Here is a 19047-nt window from a genome sequence, read left to right as displayed (position 1 = left end):
AACTGAAAGGGAGCCAGCCGGAGGGGAGGAGCAAACCCACAGAGATGAGCTGAGGCAGAGGTGGAACCTGGACAGGGCCGTGTCCTCTGGCCCCGAGCTGAGGGCCTTCTGAGTGGCCTTCTTGCTGTGCACGTCTCCACCCAGGCCACAGCCCGGCGCACGCCTTAGCCAAAGTGAGTCTGTTTCTGACGACCCCAAGGCCTGGTGAGGCTCTGGGTTTCAAAGCCGAAGCAGTACTCGTGACGATTCACAGCGTCACAGGAAGCACCAGGGCAGGAACGTGAGGACTCGGGCACAGCCTCCAGACGAGTCTGTGTTCAGAGGCCCTGGTACAGACCCTGCTCGAGAAGCCACAGAGTCACGTCTTTCCCAGTCATACTTAAAGTTTTCTTCACTTTGAAGGAATAGAGTAAACCACAAGGGGAAAAAGATCAAAGGCGCTGACCGACTTTTAACTTAAGAGAGCTGAGTCCTCTCAGGAAACCACCCAGGAAGGATGCCAACCTGCTGGCAAAGTTCACAGGTCCCCGACTCAAGCAGTGTGGTAGACCATGAGGCCCACTGCCTGCCCCAAGAAGGCCTCCCCTGGGCCAGCCACACCCAGGGCACCCTGGCAGGTGAGGGGCACACATCAGAGACAAAGGTTCCAAGTACCCGAAAGGACAGTCCTACCCTGGTGACTTCCACCAAGGACCAGCCGGAGACCTTCCAGTGGCATGGTGTCCTCACCTGTCCCAAGGTGGGGACACACATGCGGCAATGACCAAGGAGCGCAATGCTCAGCCTGACTTCCATCGGGGAGAGCGCTTCTGCTTGAGCCACACCTGCCTGTCTGTGAGGCCCGGCAGCGAGCAGACCCTGCCTCCCAGAAGGCCGCTCTGTGACCCCCAGGGCTGGTTCCAACCCCTTAGGGTCCCACACTCTGGACTAAGCGGCTGGTTGAAGTGATTCCTTTGGTCCCCATAATCAGTCACCCTGAGAGGCCTGCTCCATGAATCTTCCCCTCCCTCTTGACACATTTCTGGATCTCTTTGCCCCAGGGACCTGCTATTCTCTGGCCCTTGAGTGCAGCTCTGTGTCTACCCTGCATCCTGAAAGGGGAATCATCCCCTGGAGTTTAGAACCAGCAGTTGTGCCCTACCTCTTCCCCTCCCCCTCGCCCCCTCCCACTTCTGCTTCCACTTTCTTTTCAAGGAACCTCCTCCAGACCCTCGTCTGGGCCTGCGGCTCTGCTCTAGCATGGCTGTGTGCTGCTGGTTGCTGGGCCTCTTACCATGGTCCCTGAGGACTTGTACACCCCCACCCCACCCCCACCGAGGTCACTGAGACCGTTGCCTCCTTCTCTCTCTCACCCCCATGTTCTCTTGATGCAGCCAGATAAAAATAACTTCCCTGACTTCCACAGCACTCCGTTATCACACACTGCGGTCGAACAAAGCCTCCACTGTTACCCCACAAACTGTGCTTAGGGTAGTCTCCCCACACTTCCCGGGTGGATGGGTGCAGTTGATTTTTCTTTGTAAAATTCAGCTGAAAGTTTGGAGCACCGGGCTTCCCGTGGTGAGAGCAGGTGCCACGAGCATTGGTGTTGAGCAGCAGAGCGCTCGCAACAGCACTCCTCGAGGGCTGCGACGTGTGACTCTTGCAGGCTTCCTGCAAGTGCACCCCAGTCCCCCCTTCCCAGACCATCTACGCACATTCCTTTGAGAGAACTAAAGAAAACCAGGAACACTTTTCCTGTGTCTCTGGGCGTCCCCTTCCCCTCAGGTACTTCTCACCCTCTTGCACACAACTAACCCCTGGCATGCCTGCTCTGTCGCATCTCAGAGCAGGGTCACCTTGACTGCTAAACCACCCATGTGCTTTGGAGGAGGACAGGCTCAGCCAGGCCCTTACATACTCGGGACATGGGCTTTCTTCTTCCTCTTCCTCTTCTCTCTTTCTCTGCCAGTATAGGCTCAAGTCAGGTCTAGATTTCCAGATTCACAAGGGACTTACCTGAACTGTGAATTTGTCATCTTCATTGGGCAGAATTCTGTAAGTGTAAACACAGTTCCGATACCTGAAATAGATCAAAGATTTCATTAGAACCCAAGCAGGAAAATCCAGTTTCCTAGTCACTGAAAGGACAGGCTCCTTGATGGCAGTTGAAGAGTCTGCCCACAAAGTCTCCAAACTTTAGGGCCGAGAGTCCTCTGAGCTGGTGACAAACTCTGACACCGAGCAGACATGAATGGAGGCTTGATCACCCCCACAGCATACAAGGAGCATCTGGGAAAGGTGACGGGGTCGTTTGGGCACCGACACATGGTTAACTTCCATGCTGACAGCTATGGGGTCAATCTGAAGGTGTCCACTGTCTGGAAGGGCCGCCCCCACCTCTTAGCTGCCATGCTCACCATGAGAATGGAGCAAGAGGGGTGTTTGAAGAAGAACTAAGACTCCCAGGGAGTGGAGTAAGGTGGAGTCATAGTGAATGGGTCTCAGGCACGGCCGCAGGGGACCACGAGGGACAAAGCCATGCTCTCTCAGTGTCAACCTCTCCCCTGACTAACCCTCTCCCCCTTCCCTGGACACTCTGCCCCATGGTTTTCTTTTCCTAGAGGTTGGTCACTGTCCCTTCAGAGACCCAGATTTGCCCCAGCAGCTGGGGGATGAAACTTAAGGTTGTTTCTGAGTACTGAACACCCCAGACTCCCTTCTCTTTCTAGAAAGTCCACCTTCTTTGGCTCAGGGGGAGGGGGAAGAGAAGGTACTTTTTACTTTCCTGGAAACTTTGAGTAGAAGGGGGAGTTAGTTCTAGCTCAAGTGACCTGATAGAGGGGCACATGGTGGGTGGTCCCTAACCTAAAGGAGCCTGGCAGCCATGATGGCCACAGGAGTCCATTGACCCTTGGCCGAGCCCGGCCGTCTACTGGAGGTTGGGGGAATGCCATTGCTGTCTGGACTCTTCCTTGAAGCCGCTGGTCCATTCCCAACAAAATCTCTCCCCATTTCCCACTGGGGCGCTTGGAACTTTGAAAATGTGCTATGCTTGCAGATCCCTTAAGCAGGGGCCAGTCTCTGCCATGAAGGCAATGCTTCCTTGTAGAAGTTTCACTTAGTCCCTCCTGTGGGCCACACACTCCACCAAACATTTACATAGATTATTTAACTTGATTGTACCTTAGTTGAAAAAAAAAGCATACAGAAAGAAACGGAATGAAAAATACGTTTCCTCCCCAATCCCATGAGATCCATTTCTTGGATTTACTACTCCTGTTTGCAAAATGTTCCAGAACTCTTAAACATGCACACAAGCTTATATGTACATATCTTTAAAAGATGCATGTAAAATCATACTATATATGTTCTTCTGAAATTTGCTTTTTTACCAAAAGAAAAAAATATCTTAGAGGTCTTCTCATGTGAGCTGAGAGAGAGAGAGAGAGAGAGAAATGGGTTTTTATCCTTCTTATCATGTTCCACCATGTGGATATGTGGCTATGTGTTTGGCCAGACCCTGGTGATAGATAGGTAGTTATTTCTAGATTTTTGCTGTTATAAATAAAACTGCAGTGAACATCTCTACCCCTCCATCTTTGTGTACCTGGGTGAATGCATCATTTTAGTTTCCTCATCAGTTAGATGGAGATGACAATAACACAACATGTACCTGTTGCTGTGTAGATTGGACAAGCTCATGTGTGGAGAGCACTCAGAACAGTACCTGGCCAGGCTGAGCACAGCATGATGGATGCTTATTAGTGCTTGGAGGAGACTGCTGGGCTAAAGGACTTGGGCACTTTATGTTTTGACAGAGGCTACCAAGTATCTTCCAATGCACTTGGTGTTATTTTTTTCTCTTACTAACCGGATTTGAAAGTGTCTGTGTCCCCACACCCTGCCAACTGACTGTTATCAGACTTCTAAATCTTTGCAAGTCTAAGAGGTGAAAGAAAATGACAGCTTGCTTTAATTTGCTTGTCTTTATGAGAAAGGTTCAGCATGTTCTCCTCCGTGGTTGTTTCTATTTCTTTTTCTGTGAATTCCTTTTCATGTTTTTTCTCATTTTTATGTATCATCTTTCATTTATATGACATTGACTTTTGATCTATGCTAGAGTATATTTTGAAGTTTGTTGTTGTTGTTATTGTTATCCATGATTGAACCCAGAGGGGCTTAACCACTCAGTCACATCCCTAACCCTTTTATTTTATTTTATTTTGAGACAGGGTCTGGCTGAGTTGCTTAGGGCTTTGCTAAGTGGCTGAGGCAGGCTTTTGACGTGAGATTCTCCTGTCTCAGCCTTCCGAGCCGCTGGGATTACCATGTGCACCACAGTGCCTGGATGGAGTTATTTTGACAGTATTTACTGTTTGTTTGTTTGGTTTTTAGCTGTGTGGAAGTTTTACAATGTTATGTGGCAAATTTTATAATATTTAATTTTATGACTTTGAACCATTGAATGCTTAAGGAAAACTCTGAGCAATGTTTTGGAAAATTTCACTTCCACACTCTTCTTTAAATTCTGCCCAGGAAAATTTCTTCTCTCTCTCTCTCCCACCCCTTTAGTGCCCATCCTTCTGCCCTATTCTGTCTTCAGAGCCACACTGTATCAGAGACAGCAAGGAAGAATCTCTGGTCTGATGTCACTCACCTCCAGAGACATCCCTGGACACAGAGAACTCCCCCACTCTGGCGTCTCACCCCATCCCCATGAACCAGGACTCATCCCCCTTTGCACACAGAGCCTCTCAGACAAAGCCAGAGGCCAGCTCCACCCAGCCAGTGCCTTATCTTTCAGGGCTCTGAGCTTCCTCTTGCAGATAAACAAATGAGGGATGGTGAGGACTGCCACTGGGCAGAGGGCAGCTAACTAGGGAAGAGCTTCGGCCAGCACAAAGCACCAGCTGGCAGACAGGAAGAGAGAGCAGGGAGTCACGGGGACCCAGAAGCAGCCACTCAGAACAGGAAAGCCCCTCCAGTGCATGCAAGAGCAGCAGACCAGGCTTTCTGGCCTTTTCAAAGATGTTCTTGAAACACCGAGACAAGGAAACGGCCCATATCCCTGAGGCAGGTCAGAACCAAAAGCTGGTACCACAGGGAAGAGAAGATGCTCTCCCCTTAGAGGGGTCATCTCAGCAGATGCCGATGACCTGCCTGGTTAATGCAGGTCTTTCGCTCTGTGCTTGGGGGAGTCAGTTTAGATCTTCAGGGAAAACATGCAGCACCACACAACCACCACCCCTCAGGAGAGCAGTAGGTCCCAACTGCATTCCACGGGGTGCTGGAGCCTCCCCAGGGAACCTGGCCTCCCTCCCCCACCAGCAGCTGCATTTCACCCTGGATCCTTATATGCACTCAGATATCCACACATGGGCACACACACAACACACGTGCCCATATGCACACACTTGCTCACACATATCCTAGGCCTAAATATGTACAGCACAGTGCATGCATACTCAGTGGTAACACACACCTGTGCCCACATGCATAGAACACACACACACACACACACACACACACACACACACACAATCTTACAGGAAAAATATTTAAAGCAAAGATTCCACAACTAAATAGTGTTTGACCACCACAGCCCTGGGCCACCATCTGAACAACACGCTCATTCTCTTTAGAGGCCACAGGTCTGCCCAGCCCTTTCCCAGCTCCTCTGGTGGTTTGGTGATGGTTGGACTAATGCTTTTGGTCACAACTTCTCTGAGTGACTGGGTCACTTTCAAGAATATGGGGATCCCACTGGGGATCCAGGTCAGGTGACAGCTCTCCCTTCTGCTCCTAACTGAAGGAGGACTCAGAGCAGATGTCCTGTGCGGCTCCCTCTGAGTGCTGAGGAGCAGGTGCTTGCCCGGTGCTGATCTGGAGAAGAGGTGGGAAGGTGCCCCTTCCACCCTGAGGAGTCACTGAGAGTTTTAGTGCAGTACAAGTGGACAGGCACAGGGGAGTGGGAAGAAACAACCAGGGTTTGATCCCCTGTTTCTGTAGGATTAGCCCTAGGTGAACACTGCCAGCCACGTCCAGAAACACCCTTCACACGGCGAGCCCCACAGAGACACAGAAAGCAAACTAAGATTCAAGAGCCTTGGTGGTGTTTGGTCTCGTCCGCCCATCTGCTCACTGCGCTCCTATAATTGCTTTTCAATCCCTCTGTGACTCTTACTAGCAGCATTTCTAATTTCTAGCGCTTTTTGCCTGTATTTTCTCTTTTTCTTGGCTGAGTGGTGCACATTTCTGAGAAAGATGGGGTGGGCTGGAAAGTCTGCATTCAAAAAGCCATTTAACCAATGTAGACATAAGAGAAAATGTCTTTTAGTCCTGGGAAGCCAGGGTGCTGAAATTGATGAGTTAGAAGGGGCCATTATTAGCTGGGCCTGGTGGCGCATGCCTATAATCCCAGCAACTTGGGAGGCTGAGGCAGGAAGATTGAGAGTTCAAACCCATCCGCAGCAACTTAGCGAGGCCCTCAGCAACTCAGTGAGACCCTGTCTCTAAATAAAATATTTAAAAAGGGCTGGAGCTGTGGCTCAGTGGTGAAGCACCTCTGGGTACCAAAAGAAAAAAAAAAAAGAAAAGAAAGACCATTAGTTGCTGATTTGCCCCCCTGGCCCCGCCCCAGGAGAAAGAGCAAGAGGAGGACTGAGGGTGAGAGGGGGGTGAGTGGGCATGTGCTGCTGGAGCACCCTCTCCCTGGGTAGCCCTTTGTCCTAAAGTTGCACAAGGCAAAGACCAAGGAATGAGACTCCCAGAGGGAGCCCACCTTCTGTGTGTCCCACCACCCCCTCAGTTGCCTCCCCAGAAGCTGAATCTTGGGTTGGGGTCTCCTGTCCTTCTTTTTATGTTTGGTAAGAAAATTTGGGCAGAAATCTACTTCCATCTCTAAAAGAACCTATTTTTTTCTTGACAGTTCTTTTCAGAAAAGAAAAATCATCAGACTATGAAAACATATCGTCGCTCAAAAGAAAGGGCCCCATCAAGAGTTCCAAGGAGCTGTCTCCATCTTAACCGGAACCATTGTTCTTAAAAGAAAATCATCCTTTAAATCAACCTTTAAAAAAAGGTTCAATTTGCAAAATGTCAGATTTAAGAGACGACTGCATGTCCAAAGGCAGAAGACTCCAGGTGAAAACTGAGATAAAGCGCAGAACAAATACCAGGGAGGCAGGATGCGGCAGCACAGGTCCAGAGAAAGTGAAGGAGGAGGAAAGAGTTTGAGGGAAAAGACAGAGCAGCTTTACAATAAGAGGGAGGTGAGAAATACAAGCCAGACCACGTTCCCCCAGCATGCAAGAGGGCTTCCTGAGAGGACAGAGGCCATTTTTTAAATGCAAAACCAGGCTGGGAATGTAGCTGGGTGGGGGTGCCCTCACCCTTATCCAATCCCCAGCCCCCAAACAACAACACAGATGTAAGCAAAAAACAAAAAAGAATAGGTAAATGAACTTAAGAGCATGTGACTTGAAAACTAAGTGGATAAACTTCTGACAAACAGAACAAAGGAAAGAAACGCCCACTCTAAGTCGTTTCCACCTGCCCTGCGTACACCATCTCCATCCCAGGGGCTGCTTCACCCTGGTTCAGCCAATGGGAGGGACAGGTGGGGTATTTGTTCCCCTGAGCCCATCCTGCCTGCTGCAGATCAGCAGCAGCCAAATTCCCTCTCGGGAGACCACAGCTAAGCCAGGTGGCCTGTCTCACAGCTGCAGTCATGCTGGACTTGGTGACACACCTCCCTCCCCTGAGACCTCAGGTCAAGGGGGCAGAAAGCCTTCCCAGGTCGATAGCAGGCTGCTCACCATTCCATCTCTTTTGAATATGCCACCACTTCCTGCTGGGATCCTGGTCACCGCACCCAAAATTAGAAATGCAGAAAGGAAGATGAGAAATCACCATAATAGAAAACTGTGCATAAGAAAACCTGGAAACCTTAACCAATGGATTGTCCTCTGCACATTACAATATAACTGATCAAAGGTGCCATGCAAAGGAATAGGCAAGGCTTATCAACACCCAAAAAGAAATGGAAGAAAATACTAAAGAATTATCTCTCTAAATGATTGTTAGAAGAAGTGGTTTTGTCAGCATTTTTTTTTAATTTTCAAAAGTCAGATAATGATGATATTCTACAAATGGCTCCAGGATATTTTATAAACCTTACATGACTATTCCACCATGACATGCCCCAAAGCATATAAACCAATCTCACGGATGAATACATATGTACAAACCCTAAATAAAATTCAGAATGCAAAAAAAATTATCATCATGAAGAATTTATTTTAAAAATGCAAAAATAATTTAATATCAGAAAGTTCACAAATGAAGTTATTATGCCTGTAAATGAAAAAGGGCATTTGTCTATTTAATGTCATCACAATAGACATTTGGTGAAATTCAATGCTCAGTTTTTTAGAACTCTGTGAAACTTAGAAAAGACAGCTCCCTCTTTAACACAACAAATACCAACTGACTTTAATGCAGTCCCCTCTATGGTCCAGGCACTGGGTCAGTCCCTCCTAGGCAATGCCACGTGTGATTGTCACAGAACTTTTCAATATTATCCATGGCATTATCTTATAAATACACACCGATGCAATGAATTATGAAATCTGAATTACAGTTGTAAATATTTGGATGAGACTAAAAAATGATCATAGTTTACAGATGATATAAGAGTTTATCAAGAAAGGATAGAAGAGGGGCTGTGGTTTTAGCTAAGTGGTCAAGTGTTTGCCTAGCACATGCAAGGCACTGGGTTTGATCCTCAGCACCACATTAAAAACAAATAAATAAAGTGAAGGTATTGTGTCCATCTACAACTAAAAATATTTGAAGAAAAAAAGAAAGAAGAAGGAACTGAAAAGCAGTTTGAAATAACAATGCATGGGTGAATTGATATTATAAAAGACAAATTTATAAAATCTTTTCTATAGGTTGTAAGTTACCATTAACCAATATCTACAGGGGAAAAAGTGTCACTCACCATAGTGACAAAAATACAAAGTAACCAGAAGTAACCATAACAAGAAATATGCAGGACCTATAGGAAAAAAATCACAAAATATAAATCCTAGAGATAATCATATGTATCATTAAGAAGAGAGAATATTACTAAAATGTCACTTTTTACAAATTGCATTTGGATTTCATGCCAGTCTAAAACTAGTCTAAAGTAGTTATGCTAATTCCTTCCCCCCACCCCCAGCTTGACAGAATTATTATCTGGTTCACCCAGAAGAATACCTGAAAACAGTACATTTGAAAATCTTAAAATAAACTATTTTGTAAAATTGTAGTAATACATTAGATATGTTACATGCAACAGGATAAACAGGAAAGAAAGAGACACAAAAGGCTTTATATATATATATATATATATATATATTAAAGGAGTCTCCAAGGGAAAGGAATAAATTATTCAGTCAGAGGTTTGGGGGAAGGTAGTTACTTGAGAAAAAACACACGTGGGTCTTTATCTTATACCATTCATTTAACTAATTCCAGAGAGATTAAGAGGTTCAACGTAAAGAGAGAGAGAGAGAGAGAGAGAGAGAGAGAGAGAGAGAGAGAGAGAGAGAGAGAGAGAAAGAGAGAGAGAGACAACAGCTCCTAGTCACTCCGTGTGTGTTTGCAAGCCCTGTGCTAAGCAAGCACACAATATTCATTTCATTCAGTCCACCCAGACCTAGGACATAGGTATTCTTAGCCCTGCTTTTCAGATGAGGAAACAGGGGTTCAGCAAACTGCTGGAGAACCATCTCTTAGCCGAGTCTGTTAACCCCAGGGGCCTGTCTTTACCCTCCTGTCTCCCCCAGGAAAAAACAAGTGAATTTCTGTGTGCAGAGGAATTCTCTGCATTGAAAAGGCAAAGAGAGAAATCATGAAAGAAAATATCTACAGACTTTACAAAATTTTACCATCTCTGAATGTCAAAAAATTTGAAATAGAAAAGCAAACCATAGTGAAAATATTTGCAACAAAGGTGATACAAACAACTCATGTAAGCAGCTAATGGAAAGTGCACAACTTGACTAGAAACAAAAATGGCAAAGAGAATTGAACAGATCATGCACCAAAGAGGAATTAGGAAGTTCAGTAACCTATCAAATAGGCTCAACACGACTGCAGTCAAGTGCGAGTCAACATGAACATCAACTACCTGTCACCCTACAGCTTAGCAATGTTTTTCAAAGTGAAAATATGCAGAACACAGACGTTGGAATGAGGTGGGCACTCTTGTATTGTTTGCTGGAGCATAAATTGGAACACATCTCTAGAAAGCAATTTAAGAGGCAGTGACACACCCTTGTAGACCCAGGCTGAGGCAGGAGGATTGCAAGTTTGAGTTCAGCCAGGGCAACTTAGTAAGTCCCTGTCTTAAAATAAAAATTTAAAAGGCCGGGGGTGTAGCTCAGTGGTGGAACACCCCTGGGTTTGAACCCTAGTACAAGACTCACGCGGGTGTATTTGCACACACACATGTCTTAAAATGCTTCTATCCTTTGACGCAGTAATTCCAACCTTGGGAATCTATAACCAGAAATGTATATAGCATTTTTGCACAAAGACCTTCATCGTTGTCATATTTGTAACAGTGAGACATTGAGGATAACTTCAATGTCTGACAACAAAAGAATCATTTCATGAAGTATGCCACATTGTGTAACAGAACTCTATACAGCCATCAAATGTGATAGTTAGAAAGAAATCCTAATTCAGCAGGAAAATGCTGATGCTGTCCCAAACCTCAGGCTCCAATGACATGTCTAAATATTGCATGTGCATAACATGTGTATGTAAAATGGAGATGATACACATGTATGGAGAGAGGGACAGAATGAGAAGACATGCTAACAAATTAACAAGGTTCATGTTAGTTGCTTGGTGATGGGGTGATGATTTTTCTGTTTTAAATTTGCCCAAAAGAAGGCTGCACTGTTTATCAGAGATCCATCTACTCCTACTTGGCCACTGACAGCGGCAGGGCCCAGGCAGAAGGGGCTCTTCTCTGCAGAGCACGCTCCTAGCTGGCTGGCCCAACTGGTCTTTTGGGTGTATACAGTTGGTCTTTGCACCCAAATGGATGGAGTCCCTGGTACTGGGTAATATGATGGTTTTTTTAATTAGTGGAGACCCAGCATGTATCAAGCATAGGAGACACTCAAGATGGCAGGCTGGACTCAGAGCACAGAGAATCTGGCCCATGCCTGTCACAAGCTCCGCCACCTCCCCACCTGCTACACCCTCTTTTCCCAAGGGGCACAGCTCTGCTGCTGCTGTTCTGTGAGAGTGGAACTCCCACGGAACATTCTGTGCTCTGTCTAGCTTCTTCAGGGCCGGAGGAGTTCAGCACCCCCAGCACTTCCTCCTCAACTGGGAACCCCATGGTGTTAAGATGACCCGACCTTCTCCTTGATTTTGCCTTTGTTCCCCTGGTCCACTGGGTGCTCTTTCTCGGGCCCCTGCCCAGAGTCCTCCCTCCCTCAGGCTCCCAGGCACTCCACCCTGGCCCAGCAGCTAGGGCATGCGTCATTCAAGTCCTCTTCCTGCCTCAATCTTTTTGAGCGCTTCCTCTGAGGAGGCCCCACATGACAGCTCAGAGTCTCCCGGAGGCCTCCAGGAAGTCCCAGAAGTGACGCTTGGCCACTTCTGCTCTCTCCTGCTGTGGAACGTTCTTCACAAATGGATCCTCTACTTCTCTGATTCTGAGATGACATTCCTCAATTTTTAGTTCATAAAAAATAATGCCCAACAGTATTTTTATAGATGCAAAGTATTCAGTGGGTGCCTGCCATGCGCCCAGCCGTGGTGTTGCCCACATCATCCCATCCTGTCCTCTCAATAGCCTAACAAAATGACAGCAGAAAGACAAATACCTCCATTTCTCAAGGTGCAAAGAATATGAATCGACAGTTCTCCAAATAAGATACATGTGGCCAATACACATAAAAAGATGCTCAACATCATTAATTACGGAAATGCAAATTAAAACCACAATAACTTGCCACCTCATGCCCACTACGATGGCAATAACCAAAAGGAGAGATAAAAACAAGTGCTGGGGAGGATGTGGAGAAACAGCCTCACCTGTGGCTCGTGAGAATGTCAAGTGGAGCAGTTGTGGAAAACAGTCCAGCAGCGCCTCAAAACGTCAAACCCCAAACCACCACCGGACCCAGCAACTCCACTCCTGGGCACTGGCCCAAGGCTGATGCAAATGCACATCCACACAGAAACCTGTCCATGAATGTTCATAGCAGCATGATTCACCGTAGCCCAAAAGTGTGAACAAACCAGACATCTTTAGACTGATGAATGGAGAAATAAGAGATGGTACATCCGCACCATGGATTGTTAGCCACAGGACTGATTTGTGCTACAAGAGGAACTTCAAAGCATTACGCCAAGTGAGCAGGTCCAGAGACCAAAGGCCACACATTATATAATTCAATATGTATAAAGTGCCCAGAATAGGCAAATCTGTACAGGCAGAAAGTAGATTAGCTGTTTCCAGGGGTTGGGGGAGGGGGCGGGGAATGACTGCTAATGGGCGCGGGGATTCTTTTTGAGTATTAAGAATGTTCTGAAGTTGGATGATTGTGTTGGTGGCACAACATTGTGATTGTACTAAAAAGCACTGCATTGCATGCTAGTGTGGGAAGGGTCGTTTTCCGGTATGTGAATTATATCTTCATTTAAGAATCTAACCCAATGAGATCACTGTGAGGATACTAGCTTGTCAGGAAGCTCAGAGTTGTGCAAATACTGCTGGGTGCAGTGGCTCATGCCTGTAATCCCAGCAACAAGTGAGCCTGAGGCATGAGGATCGCAAGTTCAAAGCCAGTCTCAGCAATTTAGTGAGGCCCTAAGCAACTTAATGAGACTATGTCCCCAAATAAATTATAAAAAAGAAGCTGGGGATGTGGCTCAGTGGTTGAGAGATCCCTGAGTTCAATTCCCGGTACAAAAAAAAAAAGGGGGGGGGAGAATTATGGAAATACTGTCTCATCAGATTTAGGCAACTCCAGAGCCTTTGCTCCTCAGGACTGCATGGCTTGGCATGAACTAGAAGGAATACAGAGCTCCTGTCACTCTGTCTCGGGGACAGGGAGGTCTGGCTAGGAGGACCACCTTTCATTATGATGCAGGGCTTCATGTCCCAGGGAAATGGAATCACTCAAGCAAAATGAACTACTGGTGTCTGTGCACAGGTGATTTGACCCACCAGGCAGGCAAATGTGTAAAACACGCCAGCGCCTACTCCCACCTAGAAGAATTGCTCTGGGGTGCTGCTGGGCCTGGGCACGGAGCACCTGGAGCCACTCGATCGTAACAGGGTTGTTCTGAGTCCCTTCACAGGGATGATACAATTGAGTGGAGTACATAGGCTTTCATTGGCATATAGCTGCCTCCTGGTTAGGCATGCAGAAATAAAATTCAGAAGAGCCATTTGCAGACAAAGCCTTTTGGCCTGTTTTCTTATGTAAACAGATTTCAGGAGCCCCAGGGTCTCCAGCCCCGGTTCCTTCTGCGCCAGCCTTTCTTCCCACTTGCTGCACATACCCCACGCGGAACAGCGCCTTGTTGCATCTACACAAAAGTAATTAATGAGCCATGTCAATTTTATGAAAGGCTTGGAGGAGGCTGGAGGAAGGGAGATAGCCGCACACCCACTCACACCACGGGTCATGGCTCAGCACCTCTGCTGGACACTTCTGTCCCCTCAAGTCCCCACTCTATGGTTCTCCAGGCCTTCTCTCTCTCCTCGCCCCACCCGTCTCTCCACTGCCAGTCTCCTCTGTCTTTCTCCCCAGAACAGCGGGATGCAAGTCCTGGCCCTGCCATTTATGAGTCCTGTCAGCCCACGACGTCCCAGGACCTCTCGGTGCAGCGTTTCCCATCTCTCGGGTGGGCATTGCACTGCTTCCTCTGAAGGCCCTGAGGGTGTTAAATGAGCTAGTGCACGTGAAGAGCCTGCAACGGTCCCTGGCACAAGGTGAGCCCCATCAGTCTTCTGTGGCACACAGAGCGGGCCTCGCCACACGTTAGCAGGGCAGGTTTGGGGTCTGCTGGCTCCGGGGCCTTTCCACACTATTCCCAACAAGGAGAACGCTTCCCCAAATAGCATTCTGGTGATGAATGTCCTTCTGTGCTTTTTTGTCTTTCCTGCTGTGCTGACAAAGCCACCAAGTCCAAGGCTCTCTGGTAGTTTGTCCCCAGGAGGAAGCTCACCCTGTTGTCATGCCTGAGTGGCCTGTGGAAGGCCATGTGCTGAGGGAAACCCCAGGGCTTCCCCACCTCAGCTGGCTGGAGCAGGCGCTGGATTCAGAGCCAAAGCCAGCCACGTGGCTTTCCTTCCCCGAGAGGGAGGACAACTCTTTCCTGAGTGGTTCTTCGTACCGCCCAAATGGGCAGCTCCAAATGGACAGTAGCCAACTGACCTGGTTGAACGTGGGCTCACTCTGGGCCCTGGTTGCTTTTTCAGGGAGGGCAGATTGCACTGTGACAATACTGGGCCACTGTTCCAGCTCCACCTGAGCAGCATGGGCAAGAGAAGGTCACCCTGCTGCCCATGGGCCCTGCATTGGTGGAGCCCCATCCCTGAAGGTGCTTGACAGGTGTGCTGGCCCCGACATCGTAAAGAAGGTCACAAAAGGGATGGCCTCTTAAAGTCCTCCGTCCACGATGGGCTATGGCCCCTCCTCTCCAGGGCTCCCAGACTCCCTGGAGTAGGGCTGACCGTGGGTGGGTGGGACCAGTGAGGGTGACACAGGCCCCACCAGAAGAGCCTGCCACCCCTCACGCTCCAAGCCCCCTTCACAAGACTGCAGGGTTGGACCTCTGCCAGGTGTCCCGGTGCCAGTCCTCTGTGACCCAAGGAGCAACGCAGGCTCCCACTAGAGTAGGACTTTCTGAGCAGCAGAGGGGAGGCCAAAGTTTTTCCTCCTGGGTAGGTGACAGGGCTGACCCCTTTAAGGAAATAAAGGGCACCAGGTGAATGTGTGCTCCTAAGCCACAGGCGTGGCACTGAATTGCCATCTTGTCTTTCAGTGTCTCCCCGCATCCCTAAGTTCCATCTTGGTCAAATCCCACCCTCTCCTAAGCATCCCACCCTCTCTTCCGGCAAGGCTGCCCTCGGGGCCTGGAGCCCAAACACACCAAACCCAGCAGGCGGAGGTCCTACAAATGTCCTCTCACCCACCAGAGAGGACCAGGGAGAAGCTTGCTGGGGCCCAGGCAGAAAGAGGCCTGGGTGCCCTGGTGGTGGGACATGTGGTCCTTCTCGACATAGACATTTTCAGAGCAAAAAAGTGAGTACCTGTGGCTCCCTTCTGCAGTTCTGGCTCACTTTAAAAAAAAAAAAATTTAAATCTCAATACAGTGTCCCAATAAGTTGTGAGGGTGGCCTCAAACATGGGATCCTCCTGCCTCCATCTCCTGAGTCACTGGGATTACAGGCATGTGCCATTGTGCTTGGCTGTGGTTCACTTTGAAAGTAGGGTTGTTAGAGGGTTCTGACCATGACCTGGTCCCCACAGCCTGGCTGGAAGCCAGGACGACAGCTGGGTGCACAGACCATTACTTCTGGAACCAAGGAAAGCCCAGCTGCCCTGTACTCCATCTCTGCCCTGTGGCTCCTGCCTGGGCCTCAGTGGAGGTCCCTGTCATTGGTTAGGGACCACGATAGTGAGGGGCCAGGCTTCCACCAGTCCCCAGGAAACAGGGAAAAGTAAGGATGTAGTTTGTTTTTCAGGAAGTTAAGTCTCTGCTTTAAAAGGACTGGCTTAAAATTAAAAAAGAAAAAAAAAATTAAAAGAGTATGTCCTTCCTGCCTTTTTGATGTTTAAAGTTGCTTCATGTCATAAACTGAGGTGGTGGAAGATGACAGTTGTCATTTACTTATATATTTAGTTTTGGTTTTCAAGTCTGTTTATTTATTTTTTATTTTTGGCACTAGGGATTGAACTCAGGGTTGCTTAACCACTGAGCCACATCCCCAGCACCTCCTCCTTTTTCCTCCACAATTTTTAACTGGTGGCATTATAGTGGTACATACTTGATGGAATTTGTTGTTACAGATTCATACATGCACCAATATAACAATATAATTTGACAATATCACTCCCAGCCCCCCCACCTTTTATGTTTTATTTTGAGACAGAGTCTTGTTAAGTCCTTAGTGCCTTGATGAGTTGCTGAGGTGATCCTCCTGTCTCAGCCTCCCAAACCACTGGGATTACAGGCATGTGCCACTGTGCCCGACTTTCAAGTTTCCTTAATTGGCAAAATCAAGGGTGAGAGTCTACAGGGCTTCTCAGGGTGGGAAGGCTTGCTGGCCTATGTCTACCCACAGCCCACAGTGGCTTCCCTGACAGAGCAGAGCAGAGAGGGGAGCCCTGAGCTTGGGATGAGGGCCAGGGAGACTGAGGAGTTGTCCAGGCTGGGGTTAATAGGTGGTGGCATCGTTAGGTGGCACCATGGGCATCCCCTTAAGGTGCCTCTGCTCAGGGCCTTGACTCTGAGGGAGGAGAAGCGGGGGTAGCACCACAGGACCTAGGCCTGGCTCCTCGCTGCCAGCACGGCCAACCTCAGTCTGTCCCCTTCGAGTCAGGGCCGCCCGGCCTAGAGGTTCTTGGAGGCCTCTCGGGCTCTGGGTCCACTTGCCGCCACCTAGACTTGAAGATGCCATGGCTTAGAGTCAGAGAGACTGAGGCCCCACCCCTGCAACCTGAGCATACTCCTGGGGGGGTCACAGGACTAATGTGAAGCATCATGAGATGGCCTGGAGGCTGGGGACATAGCCAACACCGAACAGTCACTTTTGGCCAAGGGCCCACTGGTGTCACATGGGCCCACAGAGTCAGGCCAAGCTCAGGTCATTTCTAAGGCCCCTTCACTGGTGAGTCCCTATCGGGCAGTGCCATCTGGAGGTCCTGGCTGCTGCGACCTTCTGAAGTGTGGGGGTGGGGGGCGGGCAGTCAGCCTTCAGAGGGGCAGCTGCTGACTGCCGACTCCACAGGGCAGGGTGGCTGTGAGCCTGGGCTGGTCTCAGGTCCAGCTGGGGGCGGGAAGGGTGGCAGCACAGTCTGGTGGTCTAGCTGCAGTCTCTGGGCATAGATGATCTTGGGTGACTGTCACCTCTCACTTAACCTGCCCGGGCCTCAGTTTCCCCATCTGCAGGGCGGAGGGCCTGTACTTGAGTCGTCTTGAGGATGACACCAGCCAGTAAACGCTGAGCACAGCAGGTCCCCGCGTGAGCAGGGCTCAGAACAGGGCTGTGGTCAGTCACCCACTTCCCCCTGCCTGGAGGCAGGCAGGCTCTAGCTGCTTGAGGGGGCCTTCCTGCTGGCCCACGGTTGCTACCTGAAGTGTCTGGGTGGACACACCCTTCCTGACTGCACCCTGGCACTGCCTGCGGCCCAAGAGGGGGACGTGGTTAGACCACAGCGCTGCAGGGGCGAGGGCCTCCCTTGGACATCGGGCAAGAAGGGGTTGTTAAAAAGGAACTTTCAGCAAGTGGTTGCTCTCTTGTCAGGACAACTGGCACTTTCGGCCACAGCACAAGCCAGACGGGGGGAAGGGTGGGGGGCAGTGAGCTGATGGGGGTGCTGACCAAATGGGGGGGGACACAGCTGAGTGCCAGGGAAGAAGAGAGGGTTCACGTGAGTGGAGCGATTTGCTGGGATGAGGGTGACCTCCTCTTCTCTTGGGGACAAAACGTCACTTCTGGGTGAACTGAAACCCACCCAGGCTCTCGGCTCCCCAGATGGCAGCTCCCTTCAGACCCACTGCTTGGGTGCAGGAGGGCTTCTGAGCTGGGCATCTTGGACTCACACCTAGCTGGTGAGCCGCTGCCTAACACCCACCACCACGGAGCCCCGAGTTCTTGGCTCAAAGAACCCAGACCCCCTTCTCCTGCCTCTGGAGCCCGAGGACGTCCCCAGCACCACAGTTCATGGGCAGCTGAGTCGTGGGACCCAGCACAGAGTGGCTCCGAGAGTTCCAGCACTGCCAACCTTGCCGCAAGACGGGCTCCCTGAACTCCAAGGCCAAGCCCAGGTGGGCCTCAGCTGGACCACCCCACAAACTGGATGGCAGCGTGCCAGGCAGGCCACTCCGTCCTGCGATGGGAGAACAACCCATCCAGGGCCAGCCCCCGGCTAGCTTCGGCTTCCAAAGTCACCCCTCGGGTCTCTGTGCCCGCCGAGGACCCAGGAAGAGGGTGGCATACTCACAGCACGCAGAGTGCGAACGCCCGGGGGATGGACTCGCTGGCACGCACGAGGAAGCTCCCGTCCTTGCCCGCCCTGGAGAGCAGCTCCTCCGCCTTGGAGCGGGTGATGTTGCCGTGGTTCCAGGCGGGGACCATGGCGGGTATGGGCCTCCACCCCCAGGACCAACACACCACCGAGGGCGACTGAGGGCCCTGTGTTCAGACCTGCCACCGTCCCCTCTCAGTCGCCTCTGTTGCTGCCACCAGCTTAACTGACTAACTTCCTGTTTCAAGCACTCAGTGAGGGAAAGGAAACTGAGCTGCAGAGAACTTCCTCATTACAGAAACCGACAGAGAGAGAGAGAGGCCCCCGTCGTCCACCTTCACACCCGTCCAGCCACCGTCTGCAGCCCCTCCTTCTCCCTCTCTGGGCCTTGTCTTTCCCTGTCATGGGACTCAGCTTCTAGACACACCCAGAATTAGCGACAGTCCTGCGTGGGGGAAGTAGCCGTTCCTTCAGCTCAGCGCATCCCTGGCTGCTTCTAAAGGAGTGTGGCCTAGTGGTTGTGGACGGGCCAACGCAGCAGCCATACCGAGGCCTGTGCTGCTGCCCACGTGGGATGGTCGTGCCCTGGTCAGACCCCTGAACCTCCCGGTCTACCCTTGGGCTTTTCACCTCCCTGCCCACCCTCCAACATACCCAAAGGGCAGAGTTTCTGGACTTGGACTGAGGCCTGTCCCTAAAACGAGCAAAATGGAGACATAGAGTCAAACCTGGTCCCTGCCCACTGGAGACTCACAAGCATCGGGACACCTACACCTGGGTGTTG

At 49.8% G+C, this 19047-nt stretch overlaps 1 protein-coding gene across 1 annotated transcript in view; it reads right to left on the bottom strand.

The window, feature by feature from the left end:
* The window catches only part of INPP5D (inositol polyphosphate-5-phosphatase D), a 110075-nt gene extending 91457 nt beyond the window's left edge, over positions 1–18618 (bottom strand). The window contains exons 1-2 of the mRNA XM_081261875.1: positions 18240–18618; positions 1999–2062 (exon numbers count right to left, since the gene is read on the bottom strand). Coding sequence (XP_081118001.1) covers positions 1999–2062; positions 18240–18373 — 198 coding nt within the window. The 5' untranslated portion in view covers positions 18374–18618. The remainder of the gene's footprint in view (positions 1–1998; positions 2063–18239) is intronic.
* Positions 18619–19047: the final 429 nt, after the last annotated feature.

The sequence above is a fragment of the Spermophilus citellus genome, assembly GCF_964194105.1.
Source record: "Spermophilus citellus genome assembly, chromosome: 11".
In the NCBI taxonomy this organism is placed as follows: Eukaryota; Metazoa; Chordata; class Mammalia; order Rodentia; family Sciuridae; genus Spermophilus; species Spermophilus citellus.
This window is presented reverse-complemented; position numbering and strand designations above follow the sequence as displayed.